This window comes from Enoplosus armatus, chromosome 1, assembly GCF_043641665.1.
Source record: "Enoplosus armatus isolate fEnoArm2 chromosome 1, fEnoArm2.hap1, whole genome shotgun sequence".
NCBI lineage: Eukaryota > Metazoa > Chordata > Actinopteri > Centrarchiformes > Enoplosidae > Enoplosus > Enoplosus armatus.
The window spans coordinates 17,575,888-17,592,044 of NC_092180.1; the positions used below are offsets into that span (position 1 = coordinate 17,575,888).

General features: G+C 40.2%; 1 protein-coding gene across 1 annotated transcript in view; it reads left to right on the top strand.

The window, feature by feature from the left end:
* Positions 1–14,439, top strand: part of myom2b (myomesin 2b) — a 30,488-nt gene extending 16,049 nt beyond the window's left edge. The window contains exons 22-38 of the mRNA XM_070905464.1: positions 61–105; positions 538–674; positions 890–1,034; positions 1,556–1,618; positions 1,997–2,064; positions 3,004–3,117; positions 3,446–3,533; positions 4,380–4,418; positions 6,841–6,946; positions 7,747–7,813; positions 8,152–8,248; positions 8,931–8,967; positions 10,659–10,681; positions 11,006–11,061; positions 11,158–11,247; positions 13,290–13,415; positions 13,775–14,439. Coding sequence (XP_070761565.1) covers positions 61–105; positions 538–674; positions 890–1,034; positions 1,556–1,618; positions 1,997–2,064; positions 3,004–3,117; positions 3,446–3,533; positions 4,380–4,418; positions 6,841–6,946; positions 7,747–7,813; positions 8,152–8,248; positions 8,931–8,967; positions 10,659–10,681; positions 11,006–11,061; positions 11,158–11,247; positions 13,290–13,415; positions 13,775–13,981 — 1,508 coding nt within the window. The 3' untranslated portion in view covers positions 13,982–14,439. The remainder of the gene's footprint in view (positions 1–60; positions 106–537; positions 675–889; positions 1,035–1,555; positions 1,619–1,996; positions 2,065–3,003; positions 3,118–3,445; positions 3,534–4,379; positions 4,419–6,840; positions 6,947–7,746; positions 7,814–8,151; positions 8,249–8,930; positions 8,968–10,658; positions 10,682–11,005; positions 11,062–11,157; positions 11,248–13,289; positions 13,416–13,774) is intronic.
* Positions 14,440–16,157: the final 1,718 nt, after the last annotated feature.

Consider the following 16,157-nt stretch of genomic DNA (forward strand, 5'->3'; position numbering starts at 1 on the left):
TAAATACTTGTTTGCGCCCATGGCTGCATGAAATAAATAAGTTGTCTCTTTACGTTTCAGAGTTGACAAAGATGCTAGCACTCAGCTATGATATCAGACACCCAAGTAGGTACCTCTGGCTGACTCCCTCAATCTCTCATAATCTCTCTCTTTGTCCCTTTTAATCTCTCTTCTCTTACACTTTTTCCTCTGCTGCGTCTTTAATCTGTCTTAGCCACTCTCTTATTTCTCCGTTTCTCCCTTTTCACGCTTTCATTTTGCTTTGTTCTGACTTGCTTTGAACCTTTCAGATTTCTTTCTTCTCTTAGGAGTGCATTTCTCTTTTTATTTGATCCAAAAAAAGTCTTACCTGCTTTTGCATCACCTGCCTAACCACTGTTCACCTCTCCTGTTCTTTTGCCTCCTCTCCTCTCTCTTCGTGTCACCTCTCCTCTCACTGATAAAGTAACAACCGTTTGGTTAAGTTATTAGTAAATAAGTGCAATAATGTTTTTGAAGCCATAATCTTCCTTCCTACTCTCCTCTTCTCTCCTCTAGTCATCCCGCTGAAATCAGAGTTGGCCTATAAGATTTTGGAGAGAGGCAGAATGAGGTTCTGGCTGCAGGCTGAAGAGATTTCCTCCCATGTCACCTATAAATTCTTTGCCAATGACAAGGAGCTGTCTGGAGCTGATGTAAGATACACTGTAGTTTAAGGCGTGGACAGGGAGAAATAAAAAAATGACTTTCTGGCTTCAAGCTGAAAGAATCTGTCCGCCCTCGATGTACACTGACTCATTCAGCCAGCTGCAACATTAAAGCCATAATCACAGTAGAAAAGTATCCATATTCAGTCTATCTTGCAGTGCGTTGTGACCTTTTTATAACAACCAGCTCTATTTTTCTGCAGCCCAACAAGATGGGTCATGACGTCTCCACAGGTATCATCGAGTTCATCATGGACCATTTCACCGAGGAGAATGAGGGGACATTTACCTGCCAGATCACAGATGGAGGAGGCAAAGCACAGAGCTCACTGGTTCTGATTGGAGATGGTAAGAGAGGCCAGGTCAGAAGAACTAACAGAAGAACTAGAACTGAGTACAGTCCACCACCTAAAGAAAAGCGATCAGTAGACAATAAGATGTTTTTCCACTCTCACATTTTGTTTCAGGTATTACGTGGCATTAAACCGCAACAGTAATTGAGGCAAGAATGACAATTGTACTTCCATTGCAGCAGCCAATGTAGTATGCTACGTGTTTCCTCCTTACTAATCTGTGGATATGCTGGCAAGCACCAGCCAGAATGAACAATGAGATATATGTGCTTGTGTATGTGTGTTTGTCAGTCGACTTACTGCATCTCTAGCATAAAAGACTACATTATGTTTTCAGTTGATACATGTAAAGGTGGGTTTGAAGCAATTATGTTGTTTTTATTCATATATTATGATTCCACTCTCATACAGGGGGCCACTGGCTAGCTAATCCACAGAAAGAATCTATAGCAACTACTGGCAACACTTTGATCTTTTAATTATTCCCTGTTTATGTGTATCTGTATGTGCACTCAGCTTTCAAGGCAGCGCTGGCTGAGGCCGACTACCAGAGGAGAGAGTACATCAGAGTCAAGGAGGGTAAGAAACACAAAACATCATCCACTTTTAAGCTTGTATGAGCTTTACTCTACTTAAACCAGCACACCACTATGTTGCCTGGGAGACAACTAATCTAATCAGCGAGTGTACAGGAAAGAAACAGACCTGCATTACTCAAAATGGACCCATTTCAAATGGCTCGGCTACACAACAAAATAGGTCCCAAATTTAGAAATGCAGCTACTTTGGGGGCACGTGAAGATTCCACAGGGGTATTTTGCATGAAGAATTTTAAAACCATACTTAATTAATGCACAAGGCAGTTAAAAGAGCTCATACAATCAAGGTCCACAAGTCATTTGTTTTAAGCTCACATCCCTTCCCTGGGCCTTTCTCTCTCGTCTTTATCCACCACAGGTCCCCACTTCAGTGAGTTCCTGACACTTCAAGTCGGAGACGACTGCTCTGTCACTTTGGTCTGCAAGGTAAACACAGACAAACTCAATAATTATTGAATATTTACACTCTAAACAAATGGGAGGTTGACTTGTGGATAGCTGATTAGCCATTCTATGGAGGCTGAGTGCAGGATGCGGCGATGCTGTGTAATGATAAGTGCCAGATAGAGAATTACCAGAATTACACGGCCAGGATTTTGTCTTGGCTTTGTTAGCAGGAAGTATATAATTAAAACAATTGTAAAATCAAAGAATCGTTCATACCCTCAAGACAATCTGAAGCTGTCAGTTTAGCCCAAATAAGTGCATTATGAATAATGTAGAAACACAACAAACATAAGCAGTAAATTAAGTGGGTGAATGTTATAATTGACTTTACACAGCAGGCATAAACGTCTTTTCTAGCATCAACCATTTTGCAGAAATACACTCTATTTGTAGTTGGTGTCAGCGATTACTTAGGGTGCAATGTATTCTTTAAAAATGACTAGGGAAAGAGTGGATCTTTTTATCCATGAGAAAAGAAGGAAAGTTGGTCTTAATGAAGCACCACATAAACTGAACTTTACACACATCACTGACTTGATGATTTGCATCTTGTAATGAGTTATAAAATCGGAGGTATGCAGGACTGATGGCATTGCAGGTTTCTGTACGGTGGAACTAAAGTGTATTTATATTAGTGGTTTTACCCACAGAACATCTCTAATGGACCTGTTACGCTTCAAGTGTTAAATAGCCCTGGCTACCATGAAAAAGATGAGATGCAACACATATAGACTCAGGACTGATAAGTGACTTTTAGAGGCAGATTAATGGGGGTAGTGCAGTTTTTGTGCTAGGAGACTGAATTGGTGCCATGGAATTTGATGATCTGCCATAAATAAGCTATAAAAGAAGCAAAAAACTCTCTTCCTTGTTAATGATAACTATATATAGTTACATATATTGTGTTTTTCATTGCAGGTTGCTAACTTGAAGAAGGAATCAGTGTTCCACTGGTATAAAGAAGACACAGAGATCATCCCTGATGTAAAGCCTGACCTGGGATCAGGAGTCTGTAAACTGCCAATTAAACTGGTAATTGCACTTTGGTATTGTTAATGTTCTCAATGCTATAAAACCATGTAAAATAGTATTATTTCTATGCACGGTTATACATGTAGTGTAGTATAATGGCTATACTAAGTTAAGGCATAGATGCAATATCTTGTTCAGTGATTTGGTTAGTTATAAAAATGCTGCCGAGCCAGACAATTTAGTGTTTCTCTGAGGATCCAAAAACAAGGACACTGTCTATACAAAAATAACAGACCTCACAATGTGTTCAGATTTAGAATTCAGCAAATGCGTGCTCCCTATGTCCCCTACACTATTTTATGTGTTTCCCATTTTGCTTCCTCTCCAGTTTTCACTGAAGACAGCAGGAGTTTATAAGGCCACCATCAGTGATGACAGAGGAAAAGATATGAGCCAAATTGACATCTCCGGAAAAGGTAAACATATCTTTCTTTCTTAATATATCTTACTGATTAATTAGAGGAGTGATTCACTGACTGGTCGGCTGGCTGGCTGTCTAACTGAGCAAGAATAAATAATAACCTACAGTATAATGGCCAATGAAAAGTATAAACTGAAAAAGAGCTTGATCCTCATTAAAAAAAAGTGGGAGACAGGGAAAAAAATATTATTCAAATGTATATACTATTTCAGTACGTAGTGAAGTAATGCATTTTTAACAAACCCTCTAGCCCCAACCTTGTTTTTCTTCGACTACTGTATAAAAATAGTCCTTTCCATGTGACATCTTGCTCACCTGCTGTCTGTATTTATCCCTGACAAAATCCATTTTAATTTTCCTGTAAAAGGTTGTGTGAAATACAAGCTGTTACTCTGTAGTCGTTCAGTCTTGTATGCATTTTGATGGCAGAACTGAGCATTACTGTCTTTTTCAGATTATCTTTTATCCCCTCTGTATTAGAGGTTAGTAAGTATTTAATCAAACCTTAAGGGAGAGACTAGCTGACAGACACAGCTCTTTGAACCTTATTGCAATTTTATCCAAGTTGGGACACCACCAAAGAACAGAAGTACTCAGTTAATTGTTTTAAAAAATGGCAACAGGGATACTGAGTCACAGGGTATGGAGCTTCTCTCAAAAACACTATAACTCTGTCACTGGGGAGTAGCAAATATCCAGACTACAGCATGCAAAGAAATGCACATGTTTAATTTAAACATTTCCTTACTGAGCTTTAAATTTAGCCACCAGAGGGCAGCATCGTGACTCTCCATCCTCCTGGCTCTTTCCCTGACCCCATGTTTCTCTGCCTCTCTTCTAGTCTTTGACGATGCCATCAACAAGATCAGCCAACTGGCTGGTGAGTATCTGCCTCACACACACACACACACACACACACACGCACAGAGGTGAATACACAGACATCAATTATCTCACTAGCAGATGCCCATATTGAAAACAGTACTAAACATCACCATCATCCTCCTCTACCCACTGAAGGGATCAAGTGCAAATGATCTAAATTTAACATGGCAGAATCACACCACAGTGATAAGAGATTTAGATCCATCACCAGGCTGATACATTTCTGTTTTAAAATCCCACTGCCACACACACACACACACACACACACACACACACACACACACTTATCAGCATGTGGCAGAAGTTGTCATGCTGGAAGCATTTGGCCATCGTGCCATCATGTGGTGAAATCACTTTAAAATTCCACTGCTCTGTCACAGTGACAGTGTGGAGGAGCATCTTACTCCTATTTTAAGAGACAGTCACTTGACAGCTCGGCAGCAACTGTTACAGCAGTGGTTGCAGAGGAGAAGAGGGTTCATTACTGTGATAATGGGAAACCATGGTGATGCGACCAGGTGGATGACACACTTGTACACTTGTAATATGCAGTGAGCAAAGTCCCACACAGACATAGTGTAGTATATATACAGTATATATACAGTAATCACAAACTTTGAGGATTTGGAAACATTTAAAAACACAAGAAGTTATGATATGTAAAATGAGGAAGAAATATTTTGATTCTGCACAATTTTTAAGTCACCAATCAATTTTAAGCAAATTTGTGACATTGACCATCTTAACTCCTTCGTACAAAAGGTCAGATTTCTTTGAGTTGTATCCCTTCCATCCAAGCATGCGTTCAGATGACACTAGTAGATTTGATCTACTCACCAGAGGCTCGTTCAAGTAACTCAGCTTGCAGCCAGTGTTCACCTGTTATAAATATGGCCTCAAATTTCCAGCAGATCATTGCTTACTAAGTAGCATTGTGATAGTGGGAAACATGGCATCCGAACTGAGTGAAAGTGTCAGGAGTCAAATTGTTATTCTGAGCAAAGAGGGGCTTTCTCAGCGTCAAATCATGGCTAGACTAAAGGTTTCTAAGGGGGCAGTGCACAGAACTCTAAAACACTTTGCAGAAACAGGATCAGTTGTATCCAAAGCACGATCAGGCAGACCAAAAGTGACCACACCATCCAAAGATCAATACATGAAGCTTAGCTCCCTGATAGATAAAAAAAACAACTTCATCACGGTTACAGAATTAGCTAAATAAAGAATGCAAGACTCAGAATCAGCAAAAGTCCTGTCAAAAGAAGGCTGTCTTGTAGTGGTCTCAGAGGACGAGTAGCAGTTTCTAAACCACTTCTCAGAAGGGGAAACAAGGCCAAACGCTTGGGGTGGGCTAAGGAATACCAGCATTTTACTGTGGATGAAAAGTCCTATTTACTGATGAATACAAGTTTGAGATTCATGGCAGTAGCAGAAGGGTGTATGTAAGGAGACGAACAGGAGAGAGAATGATACCGCTGGGTATCAAACCAACAGTGAAACATGGTGATGGGAATATTCAAGTCTAGAGGTGTTTTGCCTTCTCTGGAGAGACACCTGCACTGAATTGACTACACCCTGACCGAGGAGAAGCACCACTCCATTCTTCAGAGACATGCTATACCCTCTGGTTTGCATCTTTGTGGAGAGGGATTCATACTGCAGCAGGATAATGACCCCAAAGACCCCAAAGAAGACCAAGGAGTCGTGACTGTCATGGAATTTCCTCCACAGTCACCTGACCTCAACCCCATTGAACATTTATGGAGGCACTTGAAGACTCAGAAAGCCAAGCATGCTGTGACATCACAAGAAGCCCTTTGGAACATTGTCAAATCCTGCTGGGATAACATGGGTCATCAGGTTTTGTACAAACCTGTGGAGTCCACGCCAGCTGGAGTGCATGCTGTCATTGAAGCAAAAGGGGGACATACCAAATACTAAGATTTTTTGAAATTCCTGTACATTTTTCAAAGATTCAACTTTTCACTCAAATTGTTAAGCTGATATTATCATTTGTAATGAAATAGTATTACATTCGAAACAAATGCAAAATAGAAGCATCTTGACTAGCGGTCTCAGACTTTTGGACCCCACTGTATATAATTCTTTTAAAGCTTCTGCTGTTTGAAGGGTTATATTGAATGTTGCATACAAACAGTCTGCACTCTTCACTTCATTAGTACAATTCTGCTCTCCTAGCTGGAGGTAACATGAAAAGGAAAGTCTTAAAATGGACACCATGAATGGCTGCAGATGAGTTTGATTGAATTTGATTAATTCTGAGGGGGAAAATGTGCACCCTGCTCTCCCAGTAGAGATAGAGGCCAGGTTATCAAGCAGCAGATGGAAAATATGTATCTGATTCTGATTTCAAATGTGCCCTCCACAAACTCTATCACCTCCATCGCCTCCTCTAGGAGCCAGTGCAGCCGAGCTGGTGATTAACTGCACAGCAACAGGCATTCAGCTGCAGTGTCACATGAAGTATTACACCTCAGAGATGAACATCACCTGGTATCATGGGTAAGAAATAATATTTATAATACTAATAACAACACCACTACACCAACACCACTACAACAACAACAACAACAACAACAGCAACTACTACTACTAAGGAGAAGAAGAAGAAGAAAATAATGACGAGAACGAGAACTCCAGTATTTGTAGTCGTAGCAGAGGTTTAAGGAGGAATATAAGTATTCTTTTAAGTCAGCCTATAAACATGCTGACCACAAACATATTATTTTGCTTTTTATCTCAAGTTAAACTGCCGGGAGTGGCAAAAACAATAACCCGCGTAATAAAACTTGCGATGGCTGTTGGCAAGTGTTTTCATTATCCTGGTTATTGCAGTAAAATTGCCCTGTTTTGTGACAGAAATCACACCCCTATCATTTTCTATGAAGAAGCAAGGTTTTTCTGCACTTAAAAGCACTCTGTCGTACCCAAAAGATTATAAAATGTGAAGGGAGGGGAAATAGAGTGAGAGAGTGGACAGAAAGAAAGATGGAAAAAAAAGACACAAAGAAAAAGAGTGAAGAGAAATAGAAAGCGAGAAAGATGGCGGGGTAGTCGAGGCTTTTCTGTTATTCAATTATTCAAAGAACAAAAATTATGGAGATTAGATTTTTAACCTCTCCCCGTGTTTTCTGTGAGTGTGTGTGAGAGAGCGACAGAGAGCAAGAGACAGAAATTGGTATCCCTATGCGTAACATTAGGCAGGCATGTAAACATGATTTTCCATTACCTCTGAAGCAGGCTTCACACACACACACACACACACACACACAATAACCTCTCCTATCCTCTCTTCTCCTCAGTGAGACTAAACTCTCCCACAGTGACAAGGTTGTGATTGGAGGAACCCCCTCTATGGCAACAATGGAGGTATTATCATCTCCTGTACAATGCTGAACAGTATATGCCTCTTAGGTGGATCATACATGAGTCATTTTGTGACAGTAAAGCCCCTCAGGCACTGTTGCCCATCGGTGCTACTTAAAAGTCCTCAGAGTGCCTTTGTAGAGGTGATACCAGGGCAACTCTGATATGAACTAAATAGATAATCTCACCTTTAGAAGGGGTGGCTAATGGATATAAACACACATTTTAAAATTCATTAAACTTAATTAGTGTATCTTTCTTTTACTTTGTGTCAGAACTGATTAGTTGATGGGTTTTGTTGGTCGCATGAATAATTAATTAACTGATTGCTTTATTCGCAGGTGAATGAGCCAGTGGAGAAGGATAAAGGAATGTACTCCATCATAATCAGCGACCCTGAAAACTCACATAAACGCACATTGGACCTCAGTGGTGATGGTCAGTACCGTCTCTCTGTCTCTCAGTGTCACGCACTCTTTTTATTGATACAATACAGTAAAATGGGGGACAACACAGCCACTTGTTTTTTATGCCGTTCTTGGCTTCAATCTGCAGTTTAAGACTTTTAAGTGATACTCCAACATTTTGAATAACAAACACTCGTTCCCAGTAGGCTTGAAAACTGGCTGTTAAAAGTTTGCAGTTTGCTGCATTTAAACCTGCAGCTGTGGTCAGCTTGAATTCATGCTGGTTTCAATTGATTCCAACAGGGACAGGTTTTCATGCAGAAAAAGTATTAAGCACAATCGACTTCTCCTCTGCCCTTCCATTATGCTCAGTATGGTAGAAACATTTTTTGACAAATACTGGATAAGTGCGCTGCTTCCATGTTGCAGTATTCCCCTCATTGAGTTCTGTAGCTATGCCAGGAGAAATTTATTTATATTTTAACCAAAATTATGTTAGTTCAACCGACATTTATTATTAAAGCCAAGTACTGCTGCGGTTGGTCATGAAGGGGCAAGCAACAGACACAGTTTCACAGCCACCTTTAAAGCCGGGTTGAGTGTTTTTATACTCAAAAAAGTGGATTTCTAGTAGAGTATCACTATAAACTAAGGCAAGGAGACAATTAGTGTTGTGATAGGTGACAGTGAAATTCTGTTTTTGTCTTTTACAGCATATGAGAAGGCCTACGCTGAGTTCCAGAAACTCAAGTAAGATAAATATGTATCTTTACTTGTGCCTTTACGTGTATATTTTAGTTGGACTAACTCTGCTGATGATGAATCACTATTTCCTTCACATTTGCACTTCCTCTGCTTCATCACTGCCGGTTTGATACCTGGTAGCTCAAAGTAATGCGTAATGATTACCCAGGAGACTTTCTGTTCATATACAGAAAACAATATTTTTTATCCTTGTTTAAATATATGTAAAGGGCAACGATTACCGTAAATACATTTGATATTTTGACTATATTAAAAATGACATCTCCAAGAAATGGAATTGATTTATATTTTAACACATATTTAAAACTGTTTGCTCACTAGATCCTGTTAGAGACAATAAATGGAATAAAGCCTGCAGACCAGTTCAGCCAGACAACTTGAGTTGAGCTACTACACACACAACTTGACTGTGAGATGACATGTAGATGCAACACACCCTTTCCAATAAGACTCTTTTGATGCGGCTGTTATGCTGCTGTTTTACTATTCTGTTTGCAAACACTGCAACTACTACTTCTGTTGAGTGTTGTAGCAGTCTGTCTGAGCCTGTTGTATGCGTGCACCAGAGGTCAGGGCCTAATGTAAACGCCAATTACTCATGTGTTTGCACACTGAACTGCTACTATTGAAATGTTCTGTTGAAACGCTGCCACCCAGTTATTCGATTTGTTTTTGATGTACTTTTCTGTAGAAGATAGCCTGCGTGTTTGCATTTGATGTATTTGTTAACACTGTAAACCTTTAAGTGAATGTATTTCTATTTATTAACGGTCAGAGCAGCTTCAGTAAAGGTTGCTCTCCATCAACAAGTTGAACATATCAAAACTTCAAAAACTATAGTGAATCCCAAAAGCCCAAGCCTTGATGTTAGAAAAAGTCTATTATAAGGTATATTATAATTTGAAATAAAACAAAATGTTAAAAATAGAAGCAGTCAGGTAGCATAGAGATCCTTTTGGGTTTTGTGGCTAATTGGGCCAAAGCGAAACCCCACACACTGAATTTTGCAAATCCATTCAGAGAAATCAATTGAAACTCGAAACACTAAACACTGCATGCAGGGTGGAAACTGTCCAAATCCCTTTTTAATTAACATTCAAAGAGAGACTTTTAACAAGATTTTACAAACACATTGAAACAAGTGACACCCTGTTGCCCTTTTGATTGAGCATCAACATGCCAGGAGGAGAGCAGAGTTCCCCCAGCCATCTGGTCCTGTGGCTGACCTCTGGTCCTCCCATGCTGCTCCGACAGCCCTCACCCAGTTATTACAAAGCAATATCATTTTTCCCATAGAAAAGATTCTGTAAAGTCCCTGTGTAAACTACAGTATAATGTGGTTTGGCTCTAAACCTAGAATGCCTTGTGGCAAACCATCTGACCACTGCCACTAACCCACAAACAAATGTTATATGTGTGGTCAGTGAACAGAGCCAGGTAGTGGAAACAGGCCATAACCAAACTTGGCTGGACTAAATTTACAATACAGGGTTACATTTGAAACTCTCAGGATTATTGTTTGTTAATTTTTTCATTTTGATAGACAAATGAATACTGAGAGGCACATTTTACGTTATCGTGTTGCACTCAGTACTGTATAGTACTGTATAGTACTGTATAGTGTACTGCTGGTTTGCTGTATGAGAGACTAACTAACTTTTCTTTGTGTGTTTCAGGGCTGAGGCCTACGCTGAGAAGAGTGAGTTCATCCTTCCATTCTACTTGTTTCTTAGTTACTTTCTATAGTTACTCCTGTTTAAAAATGATCTTTAGCTTATAGATTTATCTACATCAGGGAGCAAGATGCTTTGTACCAGATTGAGCTACTAGTTAATTTCCATGTGTAGTCCCTGGGCAGGTGAAAAGAAACAAATCAACTTCACTACAAATTCATTGTTCAGACATTGTCTCAAAAAAGCATAAAGCTACTGGTTGTCTTGGAGATAGTGTTAGGACCCACATTTCATCATCAATATAATAAGCAATAGGAATGATTGGTAATATAAACAATGGCTTGTTTCAGACCGTGGTAAGGTGGTGGGAGGACTGCCTGATGTGGTCACCATTATGGAAAAGAAGGTAAGTGTCTATGTATGTATGTAAGTGTATGTGTGATTTTAGTCTCTCTCTCTTTGTACATGTTCGTCTAAGAAGTCATGTTTGTTCCTCCCATAGACGCTGAGTTTAACATGTACAGTGTGTGGAGACCCCAAGGCTCAGGTCTCATGGTTGAAGAACGGAGCAGAGGTGGAACCAGGCGATCAGGTAAATTGCTTTGGCCACACTAACAGATAAAGCAGTTCACACAGGGCCTTGGGCTTTACTTTGGCTTCTACCTGGCTCCTTGAAGCTGTTTACTCCCTTCCCAAACCCAGGGCTCCCCTTCCTTCGTCGTGATTAATTACCTTATTAATCAGACACAATTGCAACAGGATGTTTCTATTAACTTGTCTTGTGATAATATGGAGTTTCTGCACTCAGTACATGTCTACTGGATTCTGTTGTGTTACTCCCGGTGGCTTTGACTGTTTAATATTTTGCACACTCTTTGGATTCATATAGGTAGTATCCTAAAGAGCAGAATATGTACCGTCAAAATGTAATATACAACCATGACTACAATAACAGTTTTAATTACAAGCTAAGTGTTCTTGACAGAGCAAGAACTTTTACCTTTAAAATTACATGCGAAGTATAATATGAAGTTATGGAAATTCTGAAGGAAATATCGAGGTGGTAATAAACAAAGTACTTTCTAAGTAGTGTATGTTTCAATTACGTTTTAATGAGTACACAAAACTGAAACTGATGAGACAGACAAGATCCCAAATGATACACTTTAGTTCCTTGTTGAAAACTGACTGCTGGAAGTCACTATACAGCCTCCATATGTACCACTGAGGTGATCAGGATGAAGGGAAACAAAGGGCCTCTACCAGCTTTAGTTGGAGACTTCAGCACCGCTTACAATCCCTCATTGGAGGGATGTACCTACTTTAGGGCAAGGTCAGTATTATCGGCACACTCCTGGATCAGTAATGGAACAAATCAACCTCTCATAACTCATTGACCTACTTGCCAACCACTTTAAGTCTACAGTCTATCCCCAGTCAGTGGAGGCTCTTTCAACAGCATCAGCATCCTGCGGCTCCTAACGGCTTTGAAGATTTAAGTTTGAGAAAGCCCGGTCCAGGTGGAATATGTGTTGAAGTTTGCCCTCTTCTTTATTCATTCCCTCACCTGCTAATAATCTGTCAAAAACGAGAACTGACGTCCTTGGTGATGTGTTTTCCAAACCTCAGGAGTGCGTCTCCCCTACCTAGCTACCACAGGGGCTGCTGGAGACAGAACATACAGAAACACACACCGATCAGAGAATACAGCAGTGAAACTCAGAGTAGGAAAAGGTATTACTGTAAAATGATACAGGCTTAAATAGAGGTGAGTTGGACTAAGTGGTGAATGCCAGAATCGAATGATTTTGTAGATTTTGTTGTTGTATGAGATTTTTTTGGTGCTCTGAATCCCATTGTTACCAGAAAAACAACTATAACATCCTAATATTTGGGATTTTTATACAGCAGCCACCTGTCATCAGTGAAACAAAAGAGAAACTAGCATCCCACAGATTAACCTACATTGGTCTAATAAATGAATGCAATTATCCAGGACCATATAACATGTTAATGGGAAAAGGGTCATCAATTGCAAATATGGCAACTTTTTTTAGGTCTATTTGATTTTTAGGCCTGTAGAGCTTTTAATTTCTCAAAATTAAAGGCAAGTGTTTCTCTTAATAGGAATGTAATTAGCCTGCTACAAGTGCCACTCCATAAAAATGTACTAACGTCCAGACCTTGCAAATGAGTGGGCAGGTATGAGAGAGGGAAATTAAAATACTGTATTCTCGCCAGCTGCACTCACATCAGGTCAGAGTACTCTATCTTGTCTCAGGTACACGAAGAACATGGACACAAGTGTACTTCAACTCAGAAGGCTTTGATATCAATAGTTTTGGGTTTGTGGTCTCAAGAAGTACAGATGGAATATGTTTTTATTGTCAAATTTTGGTTGAGCTGACAGGGCTCAGCAGAATAGAATAGATAATAGACTGGAATGGATCATTAGTCCTCGTGTCCATCAAGCCCTATCTAGCAGTGCTCAGGTTTTGCTAAAGGGAGGTGGTAATCAAAGCTCATGCTGCTGCTGTGAGTAAAAGATAAATCCATTTTTAAATAAAACTTTAAGTGACAGGCGTTTTAAATCACGCTAAACTCAGTGTGCTAACCTTTGATTCCATATTTCAGTATGTGGTCTCCCTGGACCAGGGCAAGTTTGCCAGTCTGACGATCAAAGGTGTTTCCATGGAGGATTCTGGCAGATATACCATGATTGTCCAGAACAAATACGGAGGGGAGTCTGTGGATATAGTGGTGAGTGTCACTGCTGTGTACCACAAATTACTGGATTTACTCAGAGCTGTGAAATGTTTCTGACCATCTGTGGTACAAATCTTGTCTTTTCATTGTGAGATATTTTTGTCATCACACACTCAGAGCTGTTACAGAGCTGACATTTGACCTTGTGACGTTTGTCCGACCCTGATTTTACAATTTTAATCTAAATCCTAACCTAGATATTCTTTACTTAAAGCTCAAAATGATGTGTTTAAATGCTGCACAATGTTTGCATGAATGGCGTAGCCCTTTTGAAACTCTTCTCTGCATTTTATTGTACGTTCATACAGTAGAGTAAATGTAAATTAACATTATGTCTCAATCTGTTTCTCCAGGTCAGTGTGTACCGTCATGGAGAGAAAATGCCTGAGGCGAAACCAACTCTGACCCCTAAAACAATCATCCCTCCCAAACTCCCCATTGAGATCCCTCAGCCCAAGACCCAGCCTGCTCCCAGCCCCGCCCCCTCCTCTCCTAGCCCCGCCCCTAAGGCAGCAGCAGGAAGAGGCGTGAAGAGTCCCACTCCCACTAGGAGGAAGTAGACAGCATGACAGTCATAAATGAGGAAGAAAAATATTCAGACTGGTGCACATGTAGACCACACAAGGTTTTATTGGTATTCTCTATCTGAGAGCACTCAATGAAATGGAGCTAACACACTTAAATTAGAGAGTTGAGAAAACTCTGATAGCTAAAATAATAATGACTGTAATAGTAAGCAACAAATGAAAAAAAAATGTATTACTGTGATATCACTGTATGAAAACAAAAAAACCTGAAATGAATAAAATAAAATATAAAACTAGTTCATATCTGAATATGACTAAATTAGAAAGAGTTTAATTTAATTGAAATGAACTGAATTGAAACTTGAATAAAGCTGAAATTTGATTAAAACCATTGGTGGAAAGAGAATGAAATGTGTTTTAAATTGACGTTGGGATGTAAGTGAAGCAGCACAATTAAACGCGTAGTTTTCACAGACAGCCCTGTGTACAAATGTTCCAAAAAATCTAATGTATATCAGGCGTAAATAAAGGTATAAGCCCCTCAGAGCTATACTCACTGTCTCAAAACATGTTAGAACAACATAAAACATAACATAAAAACTTGATACTTTAGGAACAATGGCTTAGATGTGCCCTCATTAGTATCCTGCTGAAAAGACACATCTTATTTTACATCGATGCCTGCATTTTTGATGGTGTGCAACATATTGTGCTTTATGAGGCCCTTGGCAGAATCTCTTAATCCCCCCCAACCCCTCACACACCCTCACCACCACCACCGTCCTTTGAAGACGGGGCCAAGCCAAGCCGTGGCCCTGTGGAGAGAGGTGGGCCCACTCTGCCTATAGGGAGGGGCAGCTCTGCATATGATCAATGGTTTGGCTCGGTCTTGCGGTCATGAGACGTGTTTTATACATGACTGATTTCATTTACATGTTTCAGAAAATCTCTCCCCTGTAATGGTTTCTGAAGGATGTTGATGCACAAAAACAACATAGGCCAAGTATCACAGCTCCAAGTCACCGCTACATCCGACAAGATGAATGTTCACGCTATGCAGTTTTTATCTTCCTTAAAAATATAATGCTAACTTTCACAAAGAACATGTCAACACAGGTACAGAGAGAAATAGGTCAGGCTGTACAAAGCCATCATTATGCTCCCACCTCTATCAACCGATGGCTGCAAATACATAACACTGTCCTCCTTAACATCACCATGGCGAGATATTGAACATGCTGAAGATCAGCTGGCAGTGAATCACCACTTAGTAAACCAGAGCCGTGGAGCCGGACTGTCACACTAACACTGCTGCCACTGAAAACTGTCATAACCGAATTCTGCCTAATATTGACTCCGACTGTCAGGGCAAAAAAAATGTTTTTGGAAAATCTATATGCATTCTACCTACATCTACAGCTAAACATCAATTATGTACAGTCCTCCTGGTCACCGGGCCAACAGCAGAAACAGACATGCTTTGAGTAGCCAGTCAGGTTTAAAGTGCAGGAAGTTGTGGCGGCAGCGCTGATGAAAAGATGGCTGATGAGATTTGTGGTTCATTAAAGCTGATGAGAGGAGAAGAGCAGACGGAGAGAAAGAGAGAGGGAGGGGAGGAGGGTAAATTCATTGTTTCTGTGTTTGCTGTTGCTAATAAAAGAAAGAGATTACACTTTGCTGAGCCTGTTTATTCATTCTGTCAGAGAGAAAGAGAGCGAGAGCAAGAGACGGATTGTGAGTGTGAGAGAACTGGAGTAATGGAGAGAGCTGAAAGGAGAGAAAGTGAGACTGTGAGGTTGCTATTGTTTTGCGTTACTTCTGCTGCTGATGTGTCTGCTCTGGCGGCATGAGACAAGTCTTGTCATGCTTGTTAACAAGCTGAGAATGAGTGGAGTGATTGGATGAAAAGGGGGAGAGAGATATTGTAAGGGGGGGGTGCTGTTTGTGTGGGAGAAGTTATTTTGCTACTGCTGCTGTGTTGGGTTTTTTTTTTTGGACTCAAGTACAAAATCTCATCACGTCTTAAATTGTGTGTTTAAGTGTGAAAGGGAGGAAGAAACGGACTGTGAGTTTGTGAGAGATGAATGTAGATAATTCAGTGTTGCGTGGCAGTAAAGGACTTCCGAAGTGCGACAGAGAAAGACAGGAAGGAAACTTGTGTGCATTAGAGAGAGCCGGCGAGAGAGAGACAGAGATCTGAATCATTTTG